Source organism: Eulemur rufifrons, chromosome 7 (assembly GCF_041146395.1).
Source record: "Eulemur rufifrons isolate Redbay chromosome 7, OSU_ERuf_1, whole genome shotgun sequence".
Taxonomy (NCBI): domain Eukaryota; kingdom Metazoa; phylum Chordata; class Mammalia; order Primates; family Lemuridae; genus Eulemur; species Eulemur rufifrons.
In genome coordinates, this window is record NC_090989.1 from 68,652,806 (window position 1) to 68,677,787 (window position 24,982).

Below are 24,982 nucleotides of genomic sequence, written 5' to 3' on the forward strand. Positions count from 1 at the left end.
TAATTCCTGTGGCATTAAAATGGGGGAAATCACCTACTTCACTGATTTGGAACAAAATATGAAATACATACAAAATGCTGGTACATGGTCAGTATTCAATGAATATTAGTTCTCTTCCTCCAAATTTTAGTATGTCATTTACTATAAAAAGTATTATCCAATTATTTTCTTTTGTTCAAATATCTTAAAATTTATACAATGGAACAGTATGAGTTGACATATGAAAATCAGTTTAAATGAAGAATCAGAACTTTTTTTTAATCTCAAAAGTTTTGCCATACTTCTTCAAATGTTTTTATTGAATTTAACATTCATTTAAGGGATAAACAGATATATAACTAGTTTGATCAGCTACTAATATATTTTGGTGTCCCTTTATTTTTGTACCCAGGAGCCAGTTCACTTTTTCTCCATGTTCAATATTTAGCTTTGGTGAAATTTTGCCATGTTCTTCCTCATGTGTTACTGAAGCATTAGTACTTCCACCCTGCTTAGTGTAGGTTCCTCTTTTAGTTTTCTTTCTGTGGATATGTTTCACAGGACTCTTCTGTTTTTTCTCAACTTCAGCGCTCACATCCCACAACCTTACCTTCCCATCATTACCTCCAGTAAGCAGCAAATAGGATTCGGGCAGAAAGCAGACCTGGGATACCCCTAAAGTGTGGCCCTTAAATCCCAGTTCCTGTTCACACTTGACTCCCATCACCCTAAAGATTCGAACCTTACCATCTTCTGCACCACAACTAAAAATATTGCCACATGATGCCACAGAGACAGAGTGGGCTAGAGCAGGGTTTAAGAGCTGACCCGGTGATTGTGGGCCTTCTATTTCTTCTGTTTCATCCTCCTGTAAATTTGTAATCCAGAGTGGCCGGGCTTTTTGAAGATTCCATAGCATCACCTTTAAATAAGAGGAAGTTACACAGTTACATAGAGTTCTAGCCATTTTGTTCAACTATTCAGATTCAGATATTCAGATTCTACTAAAATCATCAAAATAGTCTTATGCTACCATAAAATTCCAGTGGAATGCTATCTTGGAACTTAAAACTAGAATGCATATGGGAAGTAAGGTAAAATTCACAAAATAAGATCTTGAATAACTTTTCTTTGAGACAGAATCTCACTTTATTGCCAGGGCTAGAATGCCGTGGCATCAGCCTAGCCCATAGCAACCTCAGACTCCTGGATTCAAGCAATCCTTCTGCCTCAGCCTCCTGAGTGGCTGGGACACAGGCATGTGCCACCATGCCCAAATAATTTTTTCTATATATTTTTAGTTGTCCAGCTAATTTCTTTCTATTTTTAGTAGAGATGGGTCTCGCTCTTGCTCAGGCTGGTCTCGAACTCCCGAGCTCAAATGATCCACCCACCTCGGCCTCCCAGAGTGGTAGGATCACAGGCGTGAGCCACCGTGCCCAGCCTTGAATAACTTTTGATTAACAAACCACGTTAAAGGGTAATTATTAAGCAACTGCCAGTTTCTAGAGGTCTTTCTACCCCCATCTCTTCAAGTAAAACTGAAAATTACGAGCTTTGTTAATTTTAGTCTATGTTGGTTATAGGCAAAAAGGCCTATAATCTTAAATCTGGAGTATCATTGGAATAATTTCTATCTACAATGACTTTTCTTTCCTTTCACATTACCTAAACTACCCACCCATCCTAGGAGTTTAAGCTCAAGTTCCTGTGCTTTCAAAAAGGCTTTCCTATTTTAGCCCAATTTCTCATATCTAGTTCCTATTCTATTAACTGACATATGCTACTAGTTTTTCAGTTTCCTAAATATTTAATTCATCTTTGCTAATGCCTTGCACAATACCTGAGAAAGCGTAGAAATCCCAAACATGTCTATTGACTAATTCTACATACTGGTATTATATTTGGCTTTTTGCTATTGTTCCCTACCTGTTTAAAACAAAATAAGCTGTGTGAACGGATTTTACATTATAATCTAGTGATTCATTCTTTTCCTGGATCAACCAATTTAAAAAGAAAAATATTTTTAAAAAATTTTTATTTTAGTAGATTTAGGGGTACAAGTTGAAGTCCATTACATGTATATATTGTATAGTGGTAAAGTCTGAGCTTTTGGTGTACCCATCACCCAAATAGTGTACATTGTACCCCACAGGTAATTTTTCATCCCTTACCCCCACCATTTTCCCCACTTTTGAGTCTTCAATGTCCATTATACCACTCTGTGTGGCCTTATGTAGCCATAGTTTAGCTTCTACTTAGAAGTGATATCATGCAGCATTTATTTTTCTGTTCCTAAGTTACTTCACTTAGGATAATGGCCTCTAGCTCCACCCAAGTTGCTGCAAAAAACATTATTTCTTTCTTATTGCTGAGTAGTATTCCATGGTATAAATACACTACATTTTCTTAAGCCACTCATGAGTGGATGGCCACTTAGGTTGATTCCATATCTTTGTTACTGTGAATTGTGCTGCGATACACATACAGGTGCAGGTATCTTTTTGATATAATGATTTCTTTTCCTCTGTGTAGATACCTAGTAGTGGGATTGCAGGAAGAAAAATATTCTTAATACTTTCAAAGAGAACAGACAGCTTTATTTTGCCATCTATTATCATCCCTGAATTGTATCTCACAATTTTAATGTACACTAGAATAGGCATGACCTTGTTTAGATAGTGAAAAACATAGATCTGAATAGACACGATTACCAACACTGATGCTACTAAGAATTTGGTTTTCTATTCAAGATAACTTCCCTTATTTATTTTAGTTTTTCCCAGCCTACTTCAGAGGCAACAAGGTAACTTCCCTCATGATTACTCTCATTAGCCTATTTTCAAAAGCAGCAACATCTAATATCACTTACATTCTATTAGGGAAAGTATTGAAAATTCTTTTGAACTAGATTTATATTATACTATGTAGCTAACAATCACTCCTTGGGTGAAGTCAAAGTACAAACTGAAATAAGCTACAATAAAATAAATAAAAACTAGAAAATATAACACAAATGAATGACTGTTGAAACTCATGAAAATAGTTTCTATTAAAAATATGAACACAAGGAAAATGGACATTCCAGAGTCTGCTAACTTCACGGTATTGACAGGTACCCAGTTCTTTCTTATACAGTCCCTATAATGCTTGGATTATATTTTCTGTCCTCCTAATATATTCAAATATAAACTGCACCCAAAGTGTTGGGAAAATAGGCTAAGACACATGAAAGGTTTCAGCAGTTTTACAGGGCTTTGCCTTAAAGAAATCTGTGAACTTGTTAGTTCACAGACTAAAACTACATAACAACAAAGGAGACATTATCAGAGGACATCTACACAGCAGCGTTTCTTCGATACTACAAGCCATCGCCTTAAACTTTTTACACAACAAAAACTCGATTTAGACCCTGACTAAAAAACTAATTAAAATGCCTACCCAACAGAAAACATACAACTGAAACTATCTTAAACTTCAAGACTATTCCTACTTCATTCCTGACCACATCTCTATATTTAAAAAAATAAATTAAATATACAAACTCAATATTCCTACTTTATACATTTTTATCTTTAATTTATATACTCAACTAGGTCTATTTCTAACTTAAGACTTAATATGTTTATCTTAAAAAAATTTTATAACCGTCTATTCTTATAGACAAAATTAGATAAGGGTCCCTTAAAACCTTTGGGGAACCTAAAAACCTCAACAAACTATACACATAATTCTTTAACCAAAAACAACTACTTACTATAACAATTAATACTAATATAAAATTTCACTCGATACCTTACGACTCACAAAAATACTAAAAGACCCCTAACTCCCCTATCACTTTGAACTACACTTTGTCTCTGTCTCTGTTATTTCTCTGTCTGTATTTTTTCCAAATCTCTTGAGACAATCCTGCCTGGAACCTGTTTTGCTGGGAGAGTGGCTAACTCCTGACACCAAAGTGCTTTCAGCAACTGAAATGTTTTTGTATTTGACTTAAATCATCTAAATGTGTTAATAGCTATTCCAGATTTTACCAATTCCAGAATCATTTCCAAGTACTGAGGATTCTAGATTGAACCTGTCTGGAAAGTGTTAGCTATTTGGAAGGCTGAGGTAGGAGGACTGCTTGAGCCCAGGAGTTTGAAAGTGCAGTGAGCTATGATGATGCCACTGCACTCTAGCCCAGGCAACAAAGTTAGACCCTGTCTCCAAAAAAGAAAAGGAAAAAAAAAAAAAAGAAAAAAAAAAGATATAAATTTTGGATGCCCATTCCTTATCTAATCTGAAGAGTACAGGTCACTTCTGCATACCTAATTGTGTACTGCCATGCCTACTGGTTAATTAATGAGCCAGTGATGGAAAACTGGTATAGTTCAAGGATGACAGAATGACTAGCCAAAGACACACTACCATCTGCCTCCTAAAACTGAAATCCACCTGGTAGTACAGGTGTTTACAACCACACAGGTGGATTATCACCAGTAGGGTGCAGAATATAGGAGGTTTATAAACGGCTTGGTCAAGACCCAGGAGTGGAAAAGGAGTTTACAGGTTGTAGGGTCACTATGCCCTACAAATGTAGAGTAATTCTCAACAGAGGCACTATGGACATTTTTGGTGGGCCAATTCTATATTGTTTGGGGACTGTCCCACCACTGCAGGACATCCAGTGATTCTGCCTACTAAATGCTGGTAGCTTGAGAAGGGGACAGTCATTGTGACAAAAAAACCCAGCTTCATCAATTCCTAAATTGTAAGAGGTATGCAGGGTGGAGGAGAGAGTAGTAAAGACCACTGGCCAAGAGGGTGAAAAGTTGAAACCTCTCATGCTATTAACAAGAACTAGAGTTTTACAAGAAAGACACGGTATATCATTGAGAACACAGACTAAATGCCTAAACAGTGCTGGACACATAGGTCTTTAATAAACAATGGTTCTCCTTCTAAAAGTCACCTATTCCCAAACCAAGAAACTTCTACTACATTATTAATGATATTCTGCTTGAATATCTCTGTTGTCACAGAGGAAAAACAGCCTTTGGCACTGGAGAGACTGGTGTTTGAATCCAAGTCAGGCAGCTATGGGGACACTTAATTTGAATCTCAGTTTCCTATTTATAAAAAAGGAATATTTAGGAAGGTATAATTAGAATTAAAACTAATATATGTAAAGCACTGGCAAGTACTAAGCACTCAACAGACAGAAATCATGATTATTCTCACCCTAGTGATGAGATTTATTCCCCTAAAAGGAAGCACATCTCACTGTGGGAAAGGTCAAGTTATTTGAAAACTTTTATTAAACCAAAATCTGCTTCCCCGTGACTTCTGCTATTTAGACCACTATATTCTATTTTTTCCCCTCAAGAAAACTAAGAATTAAAAACCTCCAGTTTCCCGAATAATGAGGTTTCTAGATATATCTTCCCTCCTGATTGTCTTCCTCTGGATTTGGGATAATTTGTGCTGTTCCTTTCAAAACTCAGCACTGAATACAATGCTCTGATCCTGGTCACCAATACACAATATTTCAACTAATGTACCCCAGAACTTTAAAGTAAAAGTAGACCTAGTCCCTCCACCTTTTTTGTTTGTTTGTTTCAAATAGAATTTGTAGAGAGGTGGATCAACTCTGCCTTTAGCACTCCCCTTTGTTTAAATAGATGTTTGGAATCAAATATTTGAATTCTCAGGTTTTAGGAATGTATTAAAGTATAGAGAAAGGAAGACTAAAGGATTAACAATTACCCTATGAATAAAATCTACTAGGTTTTGTCAGGCTAGGATTAAATGTAGAAGTAAGGCTTATGGTTCATAAATCATTAAGACATGTTAGTAGAGAATAGAAAATACAAAGATATATTTAGTGTGATGAATAATTTGATTTTGTTAGCAAATTCCATTTAGAAATTACCCAAGTACCCTCTGCAAGGCATCACCTGCATATCCAATCCACATGACACCAGGCTCTGAGGCCTCTGAGGTCGAAAACCTACAGAGGAACAGATATTGGAATGTCTCTTCAGGGATCTGCTAACTTTCTTATTTTCCAAGTCTAGGATCTTGATTGCCCCGGAGTCATCAGCAGAAGCCAGCAGGTTCTCAGTTTCATTCAATGAAAGACAATTGATTTCTTCTTCATTCACATGAAAATGGTCCAGGGAACCTTTGAGGGACCTAACATCCAGTATGCTAATAGTTTCTCCATGTGAGGCATAGAGCCTGGTGGGGCAGGAGGGAGAAAATAAGACACTGGTAACATCATCAGCCCCTTGGAACTGCATGTGTCCTAATGGAGTCCCATCTTCACCCCAAGCTGTGAGATCTCCACCCTCTGCTCCAGAAGCCACTAGCCCTTCTTTACTTCCACTCAGGCAGAGAACAGAAGAAGAATGTCCACCAGTCCACTTGACTGCCATAATGGCTAAGAAGACTCTATGAAGGAAGGGAAAAACAATAATCTGATATTTTATACAAAACCTTGACAGGAGACAAATGTAATAAGCAATATTTCACTTAAATATTTCTAAAAGATATCTTTAAAAACTCAATCAATCAAAAAAAAAAGTCATTTAAAGATCAAGTCTACAAAAGCCTAGATGAACACAAGGTTGTGGTATACTGGTGGCACATGTATAAAAAGGTTTCTCTTGCCATCAGGGACCCAGGTAAGTCTGGTCCTCCAGTCTTTGACATGAGATCCACATAAGAATAAACACGAAATATGCTTATTTTAAATTAGGAAAAATTCTTTTAAAGAGAGGGTGGGACAATCATCAGGTTATACCTCCTATCTGCATGTTTTTGAAAGTGAGCTCTATAGCCAGACCCTCCAGGGTGGTATCAGCTGGGTGACTTTGGGCAAATTACTGACCTTCTCCATGATTCACTTTTCTTCTCTATAAAATGAGGATAATAACAACACCCATTTTATAAGATCACGGGAGGATTAAATGATAATATATGTAAAGCACACATAATAGTGCCTGGTACATAATGAATGCTCAATAAATGATCCTATTATTACTTTTTCTATTTTTATCAGGCTGGTCAAAGTGGCACGACATATACTGCAGCAGGGTCTCAAAGTGTGGTTCCCAGAGTAGCAGCATCAGCATCACCTAAGAACCTGTTAGAATTATTACAAAAATTGTCAGATCCCACCCTAGACCTATTGAATTGGGAACTCTTGGGTTTGGGCCCAGCAATGTGTTTTAACAAGTCCTCCAGGTGATTCCAATATGCACTAGAATTTAGAATCTATATTACACAAATAATCATCTGGGGAACTGGTTAAAAATGCAGACTTTTGGGTCTTACCACAAGAGACTAAATCAGTAGATTACCTAATTTTATTCTCAGAACAACCCTTCTGACTGGTATTATTCCATTTTACAGATAATAAAACCAAGTCTCAGAAATTTTAAATAACTTGCCCAGGGTCACTTGGCTCATAGGATTTGCACATGGGATCCCACATAAAGGGATCCCAAATCTTTAAATAATAAAGACCTTTTTCTAACGACTCTACTGGACAGCATTTTTACTTGTTTTCTTTAAAAGCACAGGAAATGACTAAAAGCTGGTAAGTCGTTATACTGCTTTTAAATGTACTTACATATGTTCAATCATATTACCTATCTGCACTTATACAACAGTAGTACTTACATGCAAAATTAGACTTCTGATCCCTAGGAATTCCAGATATATAGACTAGAATTGCCACAAAATACTACCCTGCCTTACCTGCCTACTGGTCAATGCAAAAAAGGAAATCAGCGCAATTTTACAACAAAAGGATGCAAACAAATCTGTCTGGACAAATTTAATTTTTTCATTTTATAAGCCAAGGGAAAATTTACTGAGTGTAAAACTGCCAGAGTTGCTTTACTATTATCAGAGAAGATACCTCATATCTCTGTACCTTTATTTCAAAGGTACAGAGATAATTTTTGTTAATATTGTTAGGAAAAATTATTTAAAATAATCTGGCCATCTGCCTAAAGTTTCCATTCCCAATACAAAGCTTATTTCCTCTCACTTCCAGACACACACACACACACACACACACACACAGTAACTAATAAGACTGCATAAAACCAGTCATTTATTAGTAATCAAGGTAACAGAAACACAGTCACAAAATCAGATATAGCAATTTTCATTAAGATGACAAAATGAGAATAAGACAAAAGTAAACTTTTTTAAATTTCAGTAGAAGCACTCAATCAGTATACAGAGGAAACTAACTAGATACTGAAACAAATAAGATTTAAAGGAGAGGCTTGGAGAGGAAATGACTCAGAGGGAGGTAGACAAGGAGCTCTGGTGGTTTGATTTTTGCTGACAAGTACTGAAATAGCAGCAGTTAAATAATTTTCTGACATTATCAAAGACTCTTGCCAAGAGTTCCAGATAAACCAAGATTTTAAACAAAAGGTATTAATATTATTTAGGCTTAGAACTGTGATATGTACTTATTATATGATAAAGATGCTGCCTTAACTTAAAATATGAAATTTGAATTAGGTATTGAAAATGCAATTTAAGTTACAAATAGTTTTGTTTAACTGTTATTAATGTTGGTGTTGATCATTCTTTCCTGAGTTAGAATTTTGATTTTGCTAAGATGAATCACTTTTATTTAGTTATTTTTTAACTATTTACTTAGCATTCCCTCTTTTATTCTGTATCTTAGCTCTTCTGAGATCAAATTCTTTCTTCTTCTTCTTCTTCTTTTTTTTTGAGACAAGGTCTTGCTCTGTTGCCCAGCTATGATGATGCAGTGGCACTGCAACCTCCAACTCCTGGGCTCAAGCTATCCTCCTGCCTCAGCATCCCAAGTAGCTGAGACTACAGGGGTGTACCACCACCTCAGCCTGAGTTTTCTATTTTTTTTTTTTTTTTTTGTAGTGACAGGGTATCCCTATGTTGCTCAGGCTGGTCAGGGTAATTTTTCTTTTTGTCAAGACAAGTCTTGCTATTTTGCCTAGGGTGGTCTTGAACTACTGGCCTCAAGCAATCCTCTTATGTAGGCCTCCCCAAAGTATTGGGATTACAGATGTGAGCCACCTATCTGGTCAGAAAAATAAAAATAAAGACCTATTACTGAGAATGTTAAGAAAAGGAGAGCTGGGAAAGCCCCAGAAATTCATACACTGAGGTATTAATTTTAGCCTATCAACATTTATCATGCAGAGTATTGATCAACTACATTCAACTAGAGCCTCCAAAATCATTTGTTTACTTACTCTATAAAATTATCTGTTATTATTTGAAAAACACTCAAAGACCACCATGAAAAAGTTAAACAATCAGACTAGTGTGGTAGAAGGGCAGTGGGAAAAAATGTAGTTAAATTTGAGTTAAACCAAAACAGTTCTTCAGAAATGAGTTGGCAAGCCACTGTTTCTTCTTTTTCTATTATTGGGACTAGAAAGCCTACCAGAAATAGGTTAAGTGCCACTGTCCCCACATTTGTGTCAAGTCAAGAAGCTTCACTTTTCCGATGTAGTTGCCTAAAAGGTCAAGCACAGCCATTAATCATATCTACCGTGAATTATTTTAATTAGATAATAGATTCCTTCCTTCTAACACCCAATGAGATCATGGAGTGGGTGAGAGAGAAAGGTGAGGTAAATTTTTTTTTTCATGCAACACTGTTTTGAAGACAAGGGTAGGGTATTTTGAGAGCATCTGGAGTGCCACAGTTTGCAGTTCTGAACAGTCATAGGGCAGAATGAGAGTACTGAAAATGGGGAAGTGGCCTGGTGGGGAGGGTGATGAGCAGGTGAAAGATTTGTGAAAAGAAAAGGAGGATTGATAAAGGTAATCTTTTTCTACTTTGAAATTCTACTTGGGCCACTTGGGGGATAGTCTGCCATAGAAAGTCACCTCAATGACTGGACTAGATTAGCACCAGAATTATCTCATTGGATCCTTCAAAGGCTTTACCTCACCCACACTGTGACAGATAGGACAAAGGCCAAAGTCTTTAATAACTGAATGATCTCTACTCTCAACACTTTGCTCCAGTCATACCTCATGTCCTTTCCTTGCTCTGTGCCTTTCAAGCTATTCATTCTGCCTGGTTGTTTACCCCCTTCTCAGATGGACCAACTCTACTTAGCCTTGAAGATTTAGAAAAAATAAAACTGTATTTTCAGACAAAACTTGGTCCAATATTTAAGAAATATAATCTTAGAGATAGTCACCATCACCATAATCAGTATAGGTCAACTTTTCTTCACAGGTTTGGGTTTTCTAAAGTTGGTCTTAGAGAAGCCGGATAGCCACCAAAATGATTGAAGGCACATGGCGTTGGCATTGGTAAGAATGAAAAGAATTAGGGTCACTGAGCTCGGTGCAAAAGACATCTAGGAAGAAGGGTGGGGCAAACACATCAGAGAGTAGGGAAGGTAGCTGCTGTTCTTTTGTTTTTACTAGAGACCAAGCAATGGTTCACAGTGAGAAGCTTCAGGAAAGAATTCTTACTACATAAAGGTTGCAAGACACTAGTGTTGAGTAAGGGAGTCTCTGAACCCTATTATTGTAATAATTACTTACCTCTTAGAGGTGTTTTGAGAATTACGCATATAAAAACCTGTGTAGGAGGGCAGAGGTAGGAAAAAAAAACAAACAGTGTAACAGACTTAGTATAGTGCCTGACTCCCATTGTGACTCATATGGTTATTATTCTTTTACTAAGTGTTCTTTAAAGGCTCTCAGAAAACCTTTTGGGCCACTTAGGAAAACGTAGTATGACCAAATAATGCTAATTCTTTCCCTTCCAAGAAACTGTAAGTCTAACCCCCACTTCATTTTCCCTATTGGAATGTTTAATTGAATTAAAACACATTGCCTTAATCTGTCTACTAAGTGGTGGACCTAGAAAAGACCACATAATGTCTGAAAGAATGTAGCACATAATTAGCACTCAAATGGCACGTTAAGGTTATCCAAACGTTCGTTGGGGGTGGGGGGCGGTGTTTGTAAAATGTAGCCACCTTGCTTTCCGAATTCACACTGGAATAAACGTTCTGATAAGCACAGTTAGGAAGAACGAGGCCTGACCAAGAAAAGACGACCCAAGGTAAAGAAAAAGGATCCAATTCAAGCGGAAGGTGGAGGAACGAGGAATTGGCTAGCAGAGGAAAGTTTCATGCGTTAAGTTTGAGTCTGAAGCAAGGACCTAAGTGACACAAGAAAACTTCATAGGAGAAGGGGCCCAGGAGAACAGACGCGAGGCCACTAGACCACAAAGAGGAAAAGGCACTGGAGCGAAGCCCAAAACCCACCGACGCCAGCCTCATACCTGCGCTTCCCGCTCCCCTCCTGGGCGCCTGGTGATGACCTCACCCGTGGGCGCCCAATCGTATCGAGCGTAAGGCGCCAGGCGCCTCAGCCAAACAGTCACATCCGGGGCCGAGAGGAACCGCGAGCGAGCTGGGCGTGCGCCCTTGCTTCGTGCCCTCAACCCGCATGGCGGAGCCACGGGCGGGCCGCGGAGAGGCCGGACTAGTCGGGCGGTTCCGGCGCCCGCGCTGAGCCGCGGGGGAGGGGCGGAGGACGCCCGTGCGGCCGGTGCGTCTGCCCTCAGTGAGGCGGGGCGCGCGGCGAACGCCCCCGGGCAGGGGCGGGAGTGGTGAAGGCGCCGGCCGTTGGCACCGAAAGGGGCGGTGAGCGAGCTGCTCGGTTCGCAAGGCGAGGCTTGGCCTTCAGAGCAGAGACGGGGGGAAGCGGTGGCGGCGGCGGCCCTCGGGCCGGCTGGTGAGGTGATGGCGGCGCCGGCCCCGGGGGCTGGGGGAGCCTCGGGCGGCGCTGGCTGTAGCGGCGGAGGCGCGGGCGCGGGCGCGGGCGCGGGCTCTGGGTCCGCGGGGGTCGGGGGCCGGCTGCCCAGCCGGGTGCTGGAGTTGGTGTTCTCCTACCTGGAGCTGTCCGAGCTGCGGAGCTGCGCCCTGGTGTGCAAGCACTGGTACCGCTGCCTGCACGGCGATGAGAACAGCGAGGTGTGGCGGAGCCTGTGCGCCCGCAGCCTGGCAGAAGAAGCTCTGCGCACGGACATCCTCTGCAACCTGCCCAGCTACAAGGCCAAGGTGAGGGAGCCCCGGGCCACGCCGCTGCCCCAAGTCCTGCTCCTCGGCGCTGTTCTCTGTGCCTCTCATCTAAGCTTCTGAGTCAAACGTCTCACCTCATCCTCCCGCCTTTCCACGGTTACCGTCAATACCTTCCTCACCGCCCTCGAACATAAAGATCCTCTTTTCTTTGGATTGAAGTTCTGTTTCTTAACCCACCCCACTTCCGTGATCCACTTTTTAAAAGACTAGATGATTTCCCATCACTGATTTCCATCACTCATTCTACTTTTGACAGTCTTTCCTCTTAAAGACAGACCACCATTACCATTTAATGCTCTCATCCTATTTTTCTCCCCGGCCTCCAAATAGACTTTATTAGATTATCTCGGCTGACTTAATATGGGCTTAGTTTCTAAGATATTTGCTTTCACACCACATCTCACATTTTCCAAGCTCTGATTTATAACCATTTTATCTTTATTTTCGCCTAAGTTCTCTTTAGTTTCCTTCACTGTATTTCAGACTTACAAGTGAGTTGGTACTAGGCATCCTGCTAACTTTAAAGATACAGGCTTTTATACAGAATCCTCCCATCAGCACCGCTTAACCATCGTAATACTGCCTTGTGCTACAATTTTGGCTACTTCTTAACTTTTTCATAGTTCTACCTTGATGGTGTATCTCTTCTCTTCCATTTGTTATCTCATATGTTGATTCCAGTTTTGCTGCTTCCTTTTTTTCCTCTAGATTCTGGTGCATATTTCTGCCATCTTCATACACAAAATAAAAATGTCAAGTAACAGGTTGTGGTAGGGCTGCAAGGATTCTCCAGGTCATCCAAACAAAGGGCCTTGGCCTTGGGTTCAGTTGGATGGCTGATAGCTATTTGGTACAGCAATGGCCAAGAGCATACATAAGAGAAGATGAGGTCTGACTGGAGTGTAGTAAACATAAAAAATACATTAGTAACTGAAAAAGGGAAAACATTCCTTTTGAATGCTAGATTACCAATGAGGTGGGAAGAATAAGAAGTAAAAATCTTTTTGTGTGAAATAGATGAAAAATTTATTCTTCTATAATAAAAAAGTTTTCAGTTTAACAAGATAAGGAACATTGCTATGAAATATGTCAGATATCAAGTTTTTCTATTCAGTGAAATAACATTAATTTACTAGGACTATTGTACATGGTAGATGCTCAGTGGATACTGGGTAATTTATATAGATGAGTGCAGAATATTGCAATTTTGTCCTACTTTGCCTGATAAATGTGTAGGTTTTATAAGTTTTATTTAGTTTTTATTTTTCCATAAAGTTTATTAAGTATTTAAGACTTTTTTTGTAATTGTAATAGAACTGTTCACGAATCAAGATTTGTATAATAATATGTAGTAGATAATATGTCCGTGTGAGTCAAGCTTCAATAGAAGCAAAATAATATTAAGGAAAATGTCTTCCTTTTGCCCTTTTCCCCCAGCTACCCGTTCCCCTCCATGGAGGCAACCTGTGTTATTATTTCTTTTGTATCCTTCCAGAGATATTTTTGCTTTCTTAAGTTTTTAATACTTTGCTGTTCTACTGTGTTCACTATAGGTATTATAGACTTGTACTAAGCACATGCATTAAGATGTTGCAGGACTTTTCTTGATTATCTTGAGGATAAAAAATTAATTCAAAAGGTATCAGATAGTCTGGTAGAGAAGTCCTCAATCTAGTAGAGGAGAAAAAAGTATGTAGACACAACTGTAATACGTGGTAGAATTTGCTCCTTACTGTTAGAGACATAAAAAAAGTATACTAGAAGTTCAGTGAAGAGAGAAGTTTGTAAGTTGAGTGGAGGATTGGGGAAGGTTGAGGTTGTATTTGTGCTGAATTTTAAAGATGAGGAAGATTTAAATATTTTAGGAAGAGAAAGTACTCTGAACTGAAGAACAAGAGGAAAGTAAAAGGTTTGTATAACATAAATTTTTATTTTTAAAAAAATGAGTGCCAGGGACTATGCTCAGTTTTGCAGATGCAATGACAAAACAGACACACACTCTCAGGGCTGCCTTGCCTTATGGAGCTTGGGGGGGAATGAATATTAAGCAAATAATCACTCAGATATAAAACTGCACCTGGTAAATGTATGAAGGAGAGATAGTTGGTGCTTTGAGTGTCAGTAATGGAGGATTTGACCTAGGTAGGGTGGTCAGGGAAGGCTTTCTCAGAGGAAATGATGCATGAACTAAGCCTGGAATGGTAAGGATACATAGGCCAAGGGGAGAGAGAACAGCTTTCCAGGAGGGAACCTAGAGAGTATGAGGGACAGAAACTATGTCAGTGTGGCTGGAGCACAAAGAGCAAAGGTAATGCCTGTTTGAGATAAGAGGGTAGAAGTGGACTGGGGCCAAACTATGGGAAAGCCATTTTAAATTGTAAGCAAGAGGGATTTATGGGCATGCGTATTGGTGATATGCTTATTTTGCATTTTTAAGAGATTATTTCTGACTTCAGTATGGAGAACAGGTTGGAGGGGGACCTTAGAAGTATGGTAGATCAATTAGGAAGTAGGTAGTAGAGAATATGGAGAGAAATTGGGAAGTAAAATCTGCAGAACTTGGCAATAGATTTGAAATAGGGGTGAGGAGGAGGGAGGTGCTAAGGATGACTCCCAGGTATTGGGCTCACATAATAGAGAGATCACTTGAGCTGGATTTTGGAGAAATGGCAGCGAGTTCAGTTTTGGTAGAGTAGAATTTACAGTGTTAATGAGACTTAGGAGAGATTTCAGGTAGGCAGCTGTTAGAGGTTAGAACTTAGAGGAGAGGTCTAGGCTAAAGATATAAAATAGTTTAGTTAGATTGAATGAAAGGAAGTCATGGGAAATATGATTGTAAAGGTAAGCTAGAGCTAGGTATATTGGGGAGGGGCTTGAAATACAGCCTTCAGTCTATAGTTTGGGCTGTGTTCCGCAGTTAGAAACTATGGAAGTTTGAATAGGGGAGTGACAAAAGCTGTGCTTTAAAAAGAATAGACAATTAGATGAATTTGAAGAGGGCAGGTTTTAGTAAGTCCCTATACTAGAGATGCTTAAGACCTGAATAGGTGTGTAGAGGAGAGAAGGGGATGGCTAGGAGCACTGTTGTAGAGAACAAGTCTACCTAGGTGGACAGCTGACTAGGTGAGTCAGATAAGGAAGATGGAGGAGTCAATTTCCAAGGAGTCTGGGTAATCGAGAAGAATGGGAACAGGTTTGGATTAGCATAAAACTGGAAAGTGTTTGGAGTTGGTCGAGCTATTTAGGAGCTTTCTTTTTTAAAAGTTCATGTTTTACATGCCACCAAATAGCATTAATTATTCCAGTCATGCTTGGCATCTAACTGTAATTCTCTAAATTTCAGACTGAAATCCTAAGCTAGATCTTTTTTTTTTTTTAATTTCAGCTTATTATAGGGGTACAAAAGTTTAGGTTACGTATATTGCCCTTGTCCCCCCCGCCCCCCGCTAAGCTAGATATTAACACGGTTGACTATAAAATAAAATTCAGGTTGTGCATGAGACTGTGAGACAGAAACTGTAGATTGTTTTAATTTATTGATTTGGTATTTATTTTCCCATTTCACCTGTATTTTTCAGTATCTGTCTATAAAAAATAAGGACACTTAACATAATCACGATACCATTATCACATCTAAAAAGAAATTAACAATAATTCCTTAATATCAAAAATGCAGCATTCAAATTGGAGTCTCAGAGTCTCACTTTGTTGCCCAGGCTAGAGTGAGTGCTGTGACGTCAGCCTAGCTCACAGCAACCTCAAACTCCTGGGCTCAAGCAATCCTCGATCCTCAGGCTAATTTTTTGTTTCTATTTTTAGTTGCCTGGCTAATTTCTTTCTATTTTTAGTAGAGACGGGTCTAACTCTTGCTCAGGCTGGTCTCGAACTCCTGACCTCAAGCGATCCTCACGCCTTGGCCTCCCAGAGTGCTAGGATTATAAGCATGAGCCACTGTGCCCAGCCAAATGTTACTTTTTTGATTTACATTTTATTTAATCAAGATATGTATAAGGTTACCATGGCAAAGGGTGGTGTGTCTCTTAAGGATATGTTAGTCTACAGATTCTCTTGCTTTCTCTCCCACCTCCCACCTCTGCAGCTTATTTGTTGAAGAAACCAGATTGTTTACCTTCTGCCTGAATTTTGCTGATTTCATTCCCATGGTGTTGCTTAACATGCTCTTCTATCCTCCATATTTCCTGTAGAGGTTTGATCAATTTAGATTAACTGGGTTGGTTTTTTTTTTTGCAAGATTTTTTTTTACTAAAATCAGGTGGTTAAAGATGTGGTAGAAAATAAGATCTACAGAATTAGGTGTTATGTGGTATAGACAATGGTGGGTAGGAATTCAGGAGAAAGAAATGAGGGAGATTGAATGGCTTAAGAATAACTTCATGGGGTCAGGCACAGTGGCTCATGCCTGTAATCCCAGCACTTTGGGAGGCCAAGGCAGAAGGATTGCTTGAGCCAGGAATTCAAGACCAGCCTAAGCAACATAGCAAGACTCTGTCTCTACCAAATAAATAAATAAATAAAGCCACGTGTGGTGGCATACACCTGTAGTCTGAGCTACTAGAGGCTGAGGCAGGAGGATTGCTTGAATCCATGAGTTTGAGGTTTCAGTGAGCTATGATGATGCCACTGCACTCTAGCCCAGACAACAGAGTGAGACCCTGTCTCAAAAAGAAATAATAGCTTCCTGGATGTGGTCTTAGAGGATATGTGGGAGGAGGAAAGCAGATAGTGATACTACAGACAAAGAAAACATCAAGGTAGAAGGGGAAATAGGAGACATCAGGTCTGGAAGGCTTTGAAAGCAAGGCAGAAGAATTTGCAATTGACATGTGGTACTAAGTATGGAACTATCAAAGGTTATTGAACTGGGATGAGATGTGATACAGATGCTATTTTAGAAAGAGACAAATCTGGAAAGAGTTTAGGTAGAGGGCAAACAACTTTGGAAAATTTTGCAGAGGGCAGAGGAAGGGTGGTCACTAAGGAAGAATATAATAGAGGATCAGTCCAGGGAAATAGGAAGATGTCATAGAAGTTTAAGGAAGAGGTTGTCAATAGTGTCACTGTGACAGAGAGAAAAACAACTGCAATTTACAAGAATTGCAGATTAGGCATAGGAAAGTATTAATTAAATATTTTATAGGAATAGGAAAGAATTAAATATTTTATAATGAATTGATATTCTCTTGAGTTATTTAGACAATACTTAATATTTTGAGTACATTTTTCTCCCCAATTTATTTTTTATTTTTTTATTTTTTTTTGAGATGGGGTCTTGGTCTGTTGCCCAGGCTAAGTGCAGCGGAACGATCATAGCCCACTGTAGCTTTGAACTCCTGAGCATGAATGATCCTCCCACCTCAGCCTCCCAAGTAGCTAGGATTATAGGCATGTGCTACCATGCCAGGCTAATTTTTTTTTTTTTTTTGGTAGATACAGAATCTCTCTGTTGCCCAGGCTGGTGGTCTTGAACTCCTGGCCTCAAGTGATTCTCTTGCCTGAGCATCACAAAGTGCTGGAATTACAGGGATGAGCTACCATACCTGGCTCTGCCACATTTAGTCTTATGTTCTGATCTCTTAGGTGCCTTAAAGTGTGTTATATATAATAGGAGCAAATAGGAAAAAATTTAGGACTACCTAATTTTACAGCCTCCTTATAAATACTCCGCCTAAGTACATGGGATAGGTGAAACAAGTGATTTTTTTTTTTTTAATCTCTGCTCTGTAGTACAACAATGAAACAGTAAAGTATTGGCTAATGGTAAATGAACAGGTGATGAGGGGACTGGATACCTGACTTCTCTTTGGGGCTCCTGTGCTAACTAGCCGTTGATATCCCTGAGTTGGTCTGGGTGACCTGTAAGGGCCTTTCTAATGCTGACATTCTCTGATTCTAGAGCTGAATTCTCAGATTAACTAAAGTCCCAGTCGTCTACTGCTTTGGGATAGTTTGAGTAAAGTAAAGTAGGGATTTAAAAAAAAAGTTTTAAATTATTAAAATATGAGAAATTGTTATTACTTGTATAGAAAAGCTGTTTTCATGCTGTCTTTATTTTAGAAACTTAAAAAACTTATATTTACTTAAGGGTCAACTAACCTGTCTTATTGGTGGCTGCTCTTATGACTATCCCTATAAATTCTAGGGGATTATTTGATTTGGTAAATGAGAGTTGTGATGTTTTAGTGTATGAGTAGTACCAAGCAAGTATGCTGAAGATCTAAGGTAGTTTGTGGTTACTTAAAGTTTTCATAAACTTTAGAGCTGTTATGGCTAAGGTCTCTATTTTACATAAAATATTCTTTTTTGATCACAGCATTGGCAATATGAAAACTGTACATCTCTTTTTGATATAAAAATATCAAGTGTAAACAAAAGTAGAGAAAATAGTGTGATGAACTTCCCTATACCTATTGCCAAGCTTTTCCAGTGATTATTCACAGCCAGTCTGTTTTCATATTTACACTGCACACTCTTCCACTTCAAAGCAATATTTCAAAGCAATTCCCAGGTATCATTATTTTATCCATAAACATTTCAGTATAATCTCTAAGGATTCTTGTGTATATCTTTTTTTTTTTTTTTTTTTTTTTTTTGAGACAGAGTCTCACTCTGTTGCCCGGGCTAGAGTGAGTGCCGTGGCATCAGTCTAGCTCACAGCAACCTCAAACTCCTGGGCTTAAGCGATCCTACTGCCTCAGCCTCCCGAGTAGCTGGGACTACAGGCATGCGCCACCATGCCCGGCTAATTTTTTGTATATATATATTTTAGTTGTCCATATAATTTCTTTCTATTTTTAGTAGAGACGGGGTCTCACTCTTGCTCAGGCTGGTCTCGAACTCCTGACCTCGAGCGATCCACCCGCCTCAGCCTCCCAGAGTGCTAGGATTACAGGCGTGAGCCACCGCGCCCGGCCCTCTTGTGTATATCTTTATGATTTTTTTTTTAAATCCTGCTCCTTGGATTGGATCTTGTATATATCTTTTGATGGTTTAAGAAGTCTATTTGGAGAAATTATACTATAATTTAGAATTTTGGTCCGTGATGAAACAATTGGCAGTGATTTTTAATGTTACATAATTTATTGTGTTAGTTTGGCATCCCAAAATTTAGCCATTATTTAAAAAGACTTGTGTTATTTAAAAATATATAACTTATTATTTAAAGACCTATAACCTGAAATTTGGGTACCTTTTAATATTTAAGAAAAATAAAATTTGTGTTTCTTTGGTCTGTTTCTCATCTTTTCAGGTACGTGCTTTCCAACATGCCTTCAGCACTAATGACTGCTCCAGGAATGTGTACATTAAGAAGAATGGCTTTACTTTACATCGAAACCCCATCGCTCAGAGTACTGATGGTGCAAGGACCAAGATTGGTTTCAGTGAGGGCCGCCATGCATGGGAAGTGTGGTGGGAGGGCCCCCTGGGCACTGTGGCAGTGATTGGAATTGCCACGAAACGGGCCCCCATGCAGTGCCAAGGATATGTGGCATTGCTGGGCAGTGATGACCAGAGCTGGGGCTGGAATCTGGTGGACAATAATCTACTACATAATGGGGAAGTCAATGGCAGTTTTCCACAGTGCAACAATGCACCAAAATATCAGGTGAGAAACTGGGTATTTTCTTAGGTGTGGGCCTTTGTCAAATCATGCCTTAATTTGTTTCAAATTTACAAATTTTTATATAGCAGCTTTCTAGTTTCTTTTGGTAATTTTAAAATAAGTGGTATAAATGATGTGTCTCAATATTTGTTTCCTAATACATATTCGAGCTTGAGCAACCCATCTTTGCTCTAGATCAAGGGTTGGCAAACTTTTTCTATACAGGACCAGATAGTGAATATTTTAGGCTTTGCAGTCCATATGGTCTCTGTCACAACTTTCAACTCTTGTTTTAGCACAAAAACAGTCATAGATAATATGTAAATGAATGAACATGGCTGTGTTCCAATAAGATCTTATTTATGGGCTGCAGGACACATTTGGTCCAGGGGCTGTAATTTGCCAACTCATGCTCTAGATTGTCATCTTTCCTATGTCATACCACATTCAAATCTTTTTTTAGGCACCTAACCCAACAAATGCACCTGTATGCTTGCATATTCATAGTCAACCCTCTGCTACTTATTAATCTGTTTGTGGAGTCAAAGCTCCTGGAGGCATTAATGATATCTGTATAGACAGACAAGTTTCAGGCAAACTGCTGCATTTTTTATTCTTTCATCTTAGCCTTAAGCCATATTCATTTGATTCTAGAGTCAAAATTATAGTTTCTTTTTTTTTTTTTGACAGCCACAGAAGCTGTGATATAGTTCCTATTTGTAAAAGCCATATTATTACCATAGACTTGGCAGAGTGTAATATACAATAATCTGATAAGAAATTGGAAGTCTTAAGGAACTATAGATTACATATTTCAGAGCCACATGTGGCTTGAAAGCTCTAGCCTAAGTAATGACCTCACGTCAGGCATATGAAAGTAGAACTAAAAATATATCCCATTTTATGAGGTATAAAATCTGGAATGATTTTCTTTCATAGAATCCTTTCCTCACTGTCCTTTTGGGCTCTGCAAATACCCTAAAGAAGAAGGATGTCTGGTCTTAATAATCATTGAGGAGAAAGTCCTGTCACCATCCTTGTGATTATTTTATAGTGAAACTTGTTAAGTCATTGTTTTTTCAGAGAACATACTCTGTATAGTTTCAGTCCTTTTAAATGTATTGTCTTGAGTGTTCCATGTGTGCTTGAAAAGAATGTAAATTCTTTTGTTGGATGAAATATTCTGTAAATGACAGGTCAGGTTGGTTGGTAGCATTCAAGTCTTCTATATAGTTACTGATTTTTCTTTCTATTCCTTCTGTCATTTGCTGAGAGGAGTGTTGAAATCTCCAACTGTGCTTGCTAATTCGTATGTTTCTTCTTTCAGTTCTGTCAGTTTTTGCTTTATATATTTTGGAGCTCCATTATTAGGTGCATATACATTTCTAATTGTTATATCTTTCTACCTGATTAATTCTTTTATCATTATGAAATGACCTTCTTTAACTGTAATAATATTTCTTATCTTCAAGTCTGTTTTATCTGGTTAATATGGCCACTCCAGTTTTCTTAGCTTACTTACTATTGCAAAGTACCTTTTATTTTTAGTAGGTCTTTGTATTTAAAGGGGGTCTCTTAGACAGCATATGGTTGGGTCTTGCTTTTTATCTAACCCAGTGTTACATTCTCTGCCTTTTGAGTGTTTAGTTCATTCATATTTAATGTAATTGTTGGACTGCTTGATATTGTCCTTGTCTCTGTGCCTCTGAAGCTATGTTCTTTTTTTTTCCCAACCTGTTTCTCTCTGTTCTTTGGATTAGTTTCTATTGCTGTATCTTCAAGTTCATAGATTCTTCTGCTATGAACTCTGCTATTGAGGTGGGCTAATGAATTTTGCTTATTGTACTCTTTAGCTCTAGGATTTTCATTTGGTTCTTTTTTATAGTTTCCTTTTCTCTGTTGAGATTCCTATTCACTCATAAATACTATTTTTTCTTTAATTCTTTGGACGTATTTATAATAGTTGCTTTGAATTCTTTGCCAAATCCAGTATCTAGACCCACTTGGAGTCAGCTTCTGTTGACTGCTTCCCCCCTCCCACCCCCCGAGTATGAAGCACACTTTCCTGCTTCTTTTCAGATTTAGTAATTTTTTTAAGTGTAAACTAGACATGTAGATAATACGTAGTAGCAACTCTGGAATGTTTTGTTTCTCTAAAAACTACTTTATTCTGAAGAATATAGGTTTTCTTGTTTTAGTATGCACTTAACTTCCCTGGACTCAAAATGTAAGCTCCGTCTTCCCTGTGGGGTACAGCAGCAGCTAATGTCTTTGCTCAGTTTTTCAGCTTTGCTGCTTTTTCAGCCTGGTTACCTGGGGGTTTGCCTGTGGCTTTTTGTTATAGTGGTCACACAGGATTTGGGCAGTTTATTCTCAGATTTGGGGGCTCATCCTTTCTGTTGCTTCTGGAGTTCCTCTAAGTTTCTAGTTTCTCTGCCATCTCCAAGTTTTGCCCTCTGACACCTAAAGCTAGTAAGATTTCTGCTTTTTGCTCCCTGTGCTTTTATATGCTATGTGCTCAAAGGTGAAGCAAACTTGCAAATTTCACCAGGAGTAGTTCTGATTTAGTTTCATCTTCTATACATAGGGATAATTTCTAGGATTGATGTGAGCATTATTAAATGGGATAATACAGATAAAACACAAAACAAATATCCAACAAAATATTAGCTTCTCATCTATGTTTTGTTGCTGTTGTTCATGTTTTTGTTGGTAGCAGTGGTGGTAGTGATGATTTGGAGGTTTTTTAGGTCCATAAAATGGTTGTGGGTTAATCTGTGAGTTGGGCAAAGGGAGGGAAAAAGCAGATGTGTTGGCAGTTATTGGTGATAGGAAATACAACGAAGGAAAGTAAATGACAACAGCAGGGATTATCATAATGAGAAAGTATTACATTTTGATTTTTGGTACGACTTTCTGCCTCCAAGTGTGTGTGCATGTGTGTGTGTAATTTTCTATATATGTATATATAAAGACATCCTTTTATACAGGCAAACTATAAAGATGAAACATCCTTATTTTATTTCTTTGCTTACTTTTCCAAATGGGAAAAGAACTAGATATACTGTGCTTCCAGTTCATCAGTTTAGTTTAACAATCAGTGCTGCTTTTTTTGTTTTGTTTTGAGACAGGGTCTTGCTCTGTCACCTAGGCTGGAGTATAGTGGCATGCTCATAGCTCACTGTAACCTCAAACTCTTGGACTCAAGTGATCCTTCCACCTCAGCCTTCTGAGTAGCCAGGACATCAGGTACTTGCTACCACATCTGGCTACTTGAAAAATTTTTTGTAGAGATGGGATCTGGCTGTGTTGCACAGGCTGGTGTCCAACTCCTAGCCTCAAGCAATCCTCCCGCCTTAGCCTCCCAACATGGTAGAATTACAGCTATGAACTCTTGCACCCAGCCAATGCCACAGTTTTTTTAATGACAATCAGATGTTTCAAAGCAGTGGCCCACAAACTGACTTATAAGCCTGTTCTGCATCTTTAGAATCTATAGCCAGATTTAACTATTCATGATGATATAAATTCCACATTGTATGTGTAATGGTTTTGTACACTTTTAAAACTATGTAATTGTTTTATTACAGTGATTTTGTTTTTATTGTGGTAAAACATGCATATTTATTATTTAACCATTTGTAAGTATACAATTAAGTGGCATTAAATACATTCACAATATTGTATAACCATCACCACTATCTACACCCATAACTTTTTCCTCATCCCCAACATAAACTTTGTACTTATTAAACAATAACTCCCCATTTCCCTCATTCTCCACCCCTGGTAACCTCTATTTTACTTCTATCTCTCATGTATTTTACTATTACAGTTACCTCATGTAAACAGAATCATATAATATTTATTTTTTGTGTCTGGCTTATTTTACTTAGCATAATATTTTCAAGGTCCATCCCTGTTGTAGCATATATCAAAATTTCATTTCTTTTTATGACTGAATACTATTCCATTTAATTTGTTAAATTGTTAGTAATTAAATGTAGATCCCATGTAAGTCTCAAAAAAAAAACTATCAAAATAAGCATTGTGATGAGACTGATGTATGTTCTTCTTTATAGATGTTTCTCCCTGACCAGAAAGTTCCCTTTTGATTTTTCTAGATAACATATAGGATACATGTTCTTATTAATATTTTCAACTTCTTGATTTGTGTCATGTTTCTTCTGGCTATACCCTTAGTGGATTTTCTTCTAACCTTTTAATGTCTGTTTGCAGATAGGAGAAAGAATTCGAGTCATCTTGGACATGGAAGATAAGACTTTAGCTTTTGAACGTGGATATGAATTCCTGGGGGTTGCCTTTAGAGGACTTCCAAAGGTCTGCTTATATCCAGCAGTGTCTGCTGTATATGGCAACACAGAAGTGACTTTGGTTTACCTTGGAAAACCTTTGGATGGATGACAGTGGCTTTCTTGGGATGAAAGACTGAGTGGAGGAAAGATCTGCTTATGGAAAGTAGAACCATGAAGTGACAGTGTCATACGTGCATGTCCAGGAAACATCCTGAAAAACACATGAAATTGTAAACTGGAGAAGCAACTCTACAGCAGAGATTATCTTAGTGTTTCCTCTTTCTACTGGGCCAGAAAAATCCTCAGGGTTGCAGTTGGTTGAGTGGGCAGTTGACATATGCATGTTGCAACAGATTTTGTCTCTAAGTTAGCAATGTGTTATTTCCAACTTTAAAGGTGAGATTTTAGAGATGCTGTAAAAGGGATAAGATAAGGAAATAGCAAGATTTTTAAGTAGTGTGTTTGTGAAGAAAGATTGGTCCCATCTTACAACTGCCTGTTCTTTCTCCAGTCCTTTTTTCCAGCCAGCTTGACTATTAATTAGAAAAGTATGAAACTGGTTGGGTTTTATTTAATATTTTTAATATATTGAGAAGCATGGTCTGCCTGGACGGCACTTCTCTAAAAGTGAGATATAAAATTGTGCAGCTATTTTAAAAGTTGTATATACAATATGTGTGTAAAAAAAAACTGTAAAAAAAAAAAAAAGGACAAAGAGGTTGCTTTGCTCTAGTTCAATCTCTCAAAAACCACTACATGGTACAAAAATCACTTTTGGGGACAGTTGGGTAACTTACAGAGAAGAGGATTTTAAGAGGAGGTGTGTTGTATTGGCTCATTTTGTGTTATTTTTGGCTTACAGTTCCCATTGCTATTACGGTCTGTTGGGTTTTTTGTTTTATTTTTTTAGAATCAAAATTATAGTAAAGATCCCTCAATCTCCTGGC

The 24,982-nt window shown here is 38.4% G+C and overlaps 2 protein-coding genes across 4 annotated transcripts; one reads left to right on the plus strand and one right to left on the minus strand.

Moving 5' to 3' along the window:
- Window positions 1–270: 270 nt before the first annotated feature.
- On the minus strand, window positions 271–11,332 carry WDR53 (WD repeat domain 53). 3 transcript variants are annotated; one of them, XM_069472738.1, is made up of 3 exons: window positions 11,297–11,332; window positions 5,922–6,417; window positions 271–901 (listed from the first exon to the last, which is right to left on the minus strand). In XM_069472738.1, exons 2-3 carry the CDS (start codon window positions 6,399–6,401, stop codon window positions 305–307), a joined length of 1,077 nt encoding a protein of 358 aa, XP_069328839.1. In that variant the 5' UTR covers window positions 6,402–6,417; window positions 11,297–11,332; the 3' UTR covers window positions 271–304. The 3 variants fall into 3 exon arrangements, with proteins under 3 accessions (XP_069328839.1, XP_069328840.1, XP_069328841.1); XM_069472740.1 differs by lacking the exon at window positions 271–901 and adding an exon at window positions 10,549–10,585 and having other exon boundaries at window positions 5,886–6,417; window positions 11,297–11,303; XM_069472739.1 differs by lacking the exon at window positions 5,922–6,417.
- Window positions 11,333–11,641: 309 nt separating this feature from the next.
- FBXO45 (F-box protein 45) lies at window positions 11,642–24,662 on the plus strand. Its single transcript, XM_069472741.1, has 3 exons — window positions 11,642–12,077; window positions 19,366–19,722; window positions 23,959–24,662. Exons 1-3 carry the CDS (start codon window positions 11,760–11,762, stop codon window positions 24,142–24,144), a joined length of 861 nt encoding a protein of 286 aa, XP_069328842.1. The 5' UTR covers window positions 11,642–11,759; the 3' UTR covers window positions 24,145–24,662.
- The last annotated feature ends 320 nt before the right edge of the window (window positions 24,663–24,982 follow it).